Source organism: Salmo salar, chromosome ssa19, assembly GCF_905237065.1.
Source record: "Salmo salar chromosome ssa19, Ssal_v3.1, whole genome shotgun sequence".
NCBI classification, from domain to species: domain Eukaryota; kingdom Metazoa; phylum Chordata; class Actinopteri; order Salmoniformes; family Salmonidae; genus Salmo; species Salmo salar.
In genome coordinates, this window is record NC_059460.1 from 31,882,236 (window position 1) to 31,888,591 (window position 6,356).

General features: G+C 44.2%; 1 protein-coding gene across 1 annotated transcript; it reads right to left on the reverse strand.

The window, feature by feature from the left end:
- Positions 1-526: 526 nt before the first annotated feature.
- On the reverse strand, positions 527-4,948 carry LOC106578731 (dermatan-sulfate epimerase-like protein). Its single transcript, XM_014157861.2, has one exon. The coding sequence runs from the start codon at positions 4,262-4,264 to the stop codon at positions 602-604; it is 3,663 nt and encodes a 1,220-aa protein (XP_014013336.1). The 5' UTR covers positions 4,265-4,948; the 3' UTR covers positions 527-601.
- Positions 4,949-6,356: the final 1,408 nt, after the last annotated feature.

Genomic DNA, 6,356 nt, shown 5'->3' on the forward strand with positions numbered 1-6,356 from the left:
TAATTCAATGGCTATAGTTTATTCTTACATATTCTCTGCTTGAGCTGCTTTTGAAAGCAAAAGTCAAATTAAAAACATTATTGGCGTTGGTGAATTTGATTTTCAAAATGGCAAGCTAGGACTAATGGTTTGGTTAGCTAAACTAGCAAGTCTGTTTGTTTGGTTACCACAGCAACTACTGTATCTATCTAGTAAACTTGCTAGCTACTTCAGTGAATTAACACATTTCTAGTGGCAAATGTGTTAATTTATAGCCATGGTATGAAAGGGATAATCAACTCGGGGCTCTATGGATTCTCTGGAAAATAATGCCACTCCGTGGAAGGTCAGTTCCACTCCGCTAGCGTGTGGTAAACACCTTCCATCTTCGATGTTGTTCATTATTTTCCATAAAACGCATAGCCCCTCATTGATTATCACTTAATTATACAATATATATATATATATATATATATATATTTTTTTTTACCTAGTGTTCTTCAATCCCATCAGTGATTCAGATTACTGATGACATCACTAGATTACTGGTCAGTGCAAAATTCTATATTAGAGCTACAAACAAGACAACCTCATATCAGCTGACCTGCAGCAGTAGCGGTAACTAGCTGATAAACCTGGAGTACCCAAGTCTTTTCATGACCACCCCACATGTGTCCTCTATCAGTCTGATGTCCTTGCGAGGCATGTTCTGCCTCCATATGTTAATGTTAGCTGGTGATATGTCCCCCTCGTACATCAAGTTGTACAAGTTTGTGGAGGTGGTGAAGATGAGCTGGTTGAGGGCCGCCGGTGTGACTGGCACCGCCAGGAACATGTGTACCCTTTCAGCCGTCTCCTGGGGGGAAGTGACTATGTCCTCAAACCTTACCTGGAGATATGCCTCTACTGGGAGGCTCCCACTGACCCTGAGCACTGCGGCAGTGTGTGCCAGCCACAGGTGGGCCAGCAGGAGGACAGAGTTGACCTCGGAGTGGGCCAGGAGCCTCCGGATCATTCTGAACTCCGGGGCTGAGGCTGAGCACCCGTCTCTGGTACTGCAACCATCCTCCTCTAATATCAGGGACAGGTGTTGGGGAATGTTCTTAAGGGAGTAAAGGCTGGGCTTACTGTTAAAGAGCATGATATAGATCCATGCCCGGGGGTCTCTGACTATATTGATGGCCCTCAGGGACGGGCCCACCACCTCCTGAATGAAGGGGAGTTTGAGCCCCCAGCTGCCACTCCTCATGTTGAGGACCACACGGGCGTTGGGGTACTCACTGACATGGAGCCTCATATCCCTGACGTTTTCTGCGTCCCGGTCCAGGCTGCCTCTCATCTTGCCCCTCAGCTCCGCAGCAGGCTCCTTCCTCCTGGTCCTCTTCCTCCTGTCCCTGCCAAGGCCTGGGGCTCCCTGGGGCTGCTTGGCCTTACTACTCTCCACCAGCTGTATGTTCTGCAGGTGCAGCTTGGTGTTGTGGACCAGAGAGTGTAGCCAGCCCTGAATGATCTTGAAGCGTCCGCGCAGGGCGTCCAATCGGGACCACTCGCAGGCATCGACCAGTGAGTCAAATTCAAACTCGGTCTCTGGAATGTCTACGTGCTCCGTGGGGACCCGTATGTAAACAAAGTCGGAGCTGTTGTCAAAAAGGTGCTTAAGCATTTCCGATCCCGAGCCAGGCAGGGTCGTTATGACGACAGTTGGCAGGGGAAAGCGATGCTGATCATAAAGTCTGATTTGTTTGTTGACCTCTGGATCAGTGCTGACACTTTTCCATTTGACGCCACAGAGGAGTTGATCGCAGGTGTTCGACACAAACAACATCTCAGCTATCCACAGTATGAGCACAGAGAGGAGAACATAGCGCATTAGTCTACTGAAGTACACATAGAACCTTCTCTGCAGAGTCCAAAAAACAATAGTAACACAAAGTATCACCCCTGCTATCACATTGACTGTGAATCCAAAATCAAACAGCTGATTGTCCCCTGTGTTTTGTTTGGGAACAAGTTGCATCCCCAGGCCATATCGAATTATCTGATGTCTGTCCTCCATTTTGGCATAACCCCCAAATCCTAAATAACTTAATCTTGCTCCTATGTCTTTATAGTTTGTTACAATGGAAACTATTTTCTCTGTGTTGTTTATAATTAGAGATAGCCTGACACCATTTTTGCTATTGTCCAGAAATCTACAGTTGGACACTTTGACATAAGGTCCATGCATCACATAGGCCACTCTGGTTACTGTGCCCCTCATGGGGAAAGTGACATTAAGATACTGTGTCCACCTCTTCTTGAACTCTGCCGCCTGCTCTGCCTCCTGTATCCTAGTGTCTGGGCTGAGACCCTGACTGTCAAACCAGAACATTTTATAATGGGCGTCCCACACATCCATCAACGCCCCATTGTACTTGTCCATGAATTTATAGGGGACATATTTAAAGTCTATGTCGAGGTTGTGGAAGAACGCACTCTGTGAGGTGACGGGTGAATCGTCCCACTTCTCGACATTGTCCAGTACTAGCAAGGTCTGGGAATTGAGCAGCACCAGGGCCCTGTACACACTCCTTAACCGCATGGCAGGTGAGTAGGCAGACACTGCTTCCCCGCTCACAAACATGGTGTCTCTATGGGAGGAGGCAGCGACCAGCTCCCCAGCTGCATCTCCCACCCCTTCATCTGTCCAGCGCAGCCACTTAGCACACTCCCCCAGCTGGCCCTCCCATGGGGCGTTACACTGGCTGCTGGGAGAGGGGCCAAACACCAGCACATTGTTCAGATAACTGTACTTAGGCCCGTAAAGTGCTTCAGACACAAATACCTGTCCGTTAGGGGCAAAAGTGAAGGAGTTTTGGTCCGGGTGCTCGTGCCCTGGGTTGAAGCTATTCCAGCCGTCCAGCCATGAATATGGCTTTGCATGAACAATGTCATACACAGCACGGCCACCTAGCTTTCCAGATTTGAACGAGACGAATGTATTACCCTGACCATTGGTCAGCCCAGCTCCATACGTCACCACACCCCAGTTGGAGAAAATATGCATCCTGGCTTTGCCAAAGCCATGGGGAGGCTGTGGCGTGAGATGGGCATTGTACCAGATGTACTCCGTGTGAAGGGTAGTCCAGCACTGGGCAGAAGACTGGCCCATGGGACCGTCCTTGGGCCTGTGCTTTCTAATCTGCTGGGCGAGCCAGTTCCCAGTGCCATTTCTAATAACAAATGTGTCTAGGAATACCAGCTGGCTTTCTGGGCCGTAGAACCAGTTGTAGTTGGAGTCGGCGATGCCCACGGTCCTCTGGAAGCCTGGCAGCAGGGTGGCATAGTAGAACCAGAAGTGTTCCCGCAGCCAGTTGTTCTGTGTGTTGTCAATGTTGAAATGACGTTGAGCTAAGAACACATACTGCGTGATAGACTTGGCCGTGTAGCTTCCATAAGCCACACCCTCATCTAGTGACCCGTCCACAATGTGGTTTAGGAGAAACATGGTCTTCTCCATATAATTGACTGATACCTGTTTCCAGACCATTGTTGCTGGGTCGTCATGTGTGCCGACCACAATAGCCCCAGTCAAGATAGCTAATATATTAGTGGTTTGGTGATTTTGGAGATACTGTTTCCCCCAAACCCTATACTTAGACGTCTCATACAGCTCCTCTGTCTCAGACCGAATTCTCTTGAGGTAAACATCCCGTCTGTGCTCATCAAGGAAAGTGTAAATAAAGTCATAGGCTGTGGCAAACCCAGTGAGTGAGTGTGCCATGGGCACCTCGTCATTGGGAGCGCTGATCACCTTCCAGGACGGGTAATCTGCCATTTTATCCATAAACTTGATAAGAAACTGCAGGGCACCTGAGTCCTCTGGGCACAGCAGACAATACAGAGCGAGGGGGGGTAGGTTGTTCCCGTATTTCTCATTCCACTTGCTAGTAAACTCCTCATGTTTTGCAGGGGGTACGTAAAGGGGCATGTTGGATAGCATGGTCATGACCGCTGCTCTGATTACTTTGAAAATGTGGCTGTGTGTGCTGGAGGATCTTTGCCTCAAAACCTGTACATTCACTTGGTTGAAATATAGGTTGGGATGAGAATCAGTAGATTTAAGTTTTCGATGCTCTGATGCTTTGCCCTGAGTGAGTTTGAAAGGCACCAAATCATCCGTAAAAATATCTTTGTCTGAAGTGTTGAAGACACCGGAAAATGCCATTCCCACTGCCAAGAGTGCCAATAAAAATATATTGCACCCAATCCACTTTTTTACCATGGTCCAAGACATTTTTGTCATTGTTTTGTTTATATTATCATCCCTTTTTAAAGGCTGAATGGAAAATTATTTTCCTTAGTGATAACAACAATTTCAAGTCTTTTCCAAAAACATTAGAAATGTATTTTGGAGACATATTCAAATTATATATGTTTTCGGATATTATCAGAAAAAATATCAAACTCTCAATTTACATTCTACAAAAAACTACAGACTATATTGTTTAACAAAAAAATGACATGCATTCAACAATACCCGTCTGCATGAAGAATTGTCAGGAGGTGAGAGCGTGACAGCACTAGAGTATTAGAAGCCTACTGTATAGGCTACTCCGGTCCAATAGGGTACAAAAAACGCACAATGTCCATTTGGAAAGATTTGAAAACACAGAAGTAATATAGTTGAGTAGGTGTGCACATCTGTACTACACCATGAAATGTAAATACCATGAAACAGCAGTTTTACAAAAATATTCGAGAACATTTTAACTTAGAATATATCCATAAAACTGTTTTTGCGGTCACGTATTCTAACCTCACAGTGTTGAGTGCGGCGCATGGAGATACTGGAATCTCCTCCCGCGAGCAGCAACAAACTCGTATAGATCTCTCACCAAAATATCTCCTGTTGGAAAAACATCAGTCAGCCCCAGTCAATGACCGGTCCAATCACAGACACCCAAAGACATTTTATTGTCCTCGATCGAGCATCCACAAACCAAGGTCGTCACTAGTTACTACAGCCACAAATTCATAAACTCCGCCTATTTCTACAATTGATATTCTTAAAATGTGATTTGACACCTAACCCTAAACTTAATCCTAACCACACGGCTAACTTTGGCTAACTCTAACCTTACAAAAAAGACCAAAATTAAACATTTTGTTTTCATGAATTTTTACGATATACCCAATTTGACTTTGTGGCTGTCGTAACTAATGGAAACCACAAACCAACGTAAACGGCGCATTTCAACGTCTTAACATTGCCGGATGTCACGGTAATGTACCGTCTCATTCCAAGGTTTAGTCGTTTTCCATTGTAAAATAATGTGTTTATTTTGCCGTTTGTCTTCTTTCTCAAACCAACGGCCTTTAGATTAGGAGGAACAATAAATCAAACATGGGAACGTTGTCCTCACTGCCAAGTATTCAAAGAACGAACATTGTTCTCTGAAAAAAAGCTTCAATACATAACCAAAAATAGAGAAACGTTCAGGCTGGAAAATACTTGCAGCCTAACCAACTACTTTGCGCTCCCTTTCGCCATGGCATATATTGCTTCACATTAATTTGCTGTTGAACATGTATCTTGTAGTTGACCGCATCTCTCATGTGTTCATCCTACTGTGTTGCATAGTGTTATATTGTTTTCCAGCAGTCAGTAGAAAATGTTCATGGTACTACCTGTAGAGGGAGCCGTAGTTTAGGATGCGCTCTCTCAGACTTCCCGGTGCGAGACAGCTGTGAAATGTAGTCAATGACTTACTCATTATTGTATTATCTATCATTTATTTACGTATGCATTTATTAAAAACAACGCAGAACTGACAAGCTGCCCCTGGTTTGAATTACTCTATAGTGAGTTAATAATTTTAGTTCCGTATTAGTCTACATCAAATGACATACAATTGTAATCAAATCAAATGTTTTTGTCACATGCGCCTAATACAACAGGTATTACCGTGAAATGCTTACTTACAAGACCTTAACCATCAATGCAGCTCAAGAAATAGAGTTAAATCAAATATTTACTAAATAAACTAAAGTAAAAAAAATCGAATCAATCAAAAAGTAACACTACATTTACAGAACAATAACGAGGCTATATACAGGGGGTACAGGTTATTTGAGGTAATTTGTAGTGACTATGCATAGATAATAAACAGCGAGTAGCAGCAGTGTAAAAACTGCCCTGCATTTCAATTTCATTAATTGTCCATCTGTTCAGGTTCCATGTTTCTCAACAGCATACTGTTGACTAATTTAATTTCCATTAGGAGTCCCCCCCTTCATTATTTAAACAATTTTTTCTAGAGAAGTAATCTTCCAAGATGGTTAAATGAAAGTGAAAAGCTATGTCTTGCCTCTGATAACCAAGGATGAATATAATC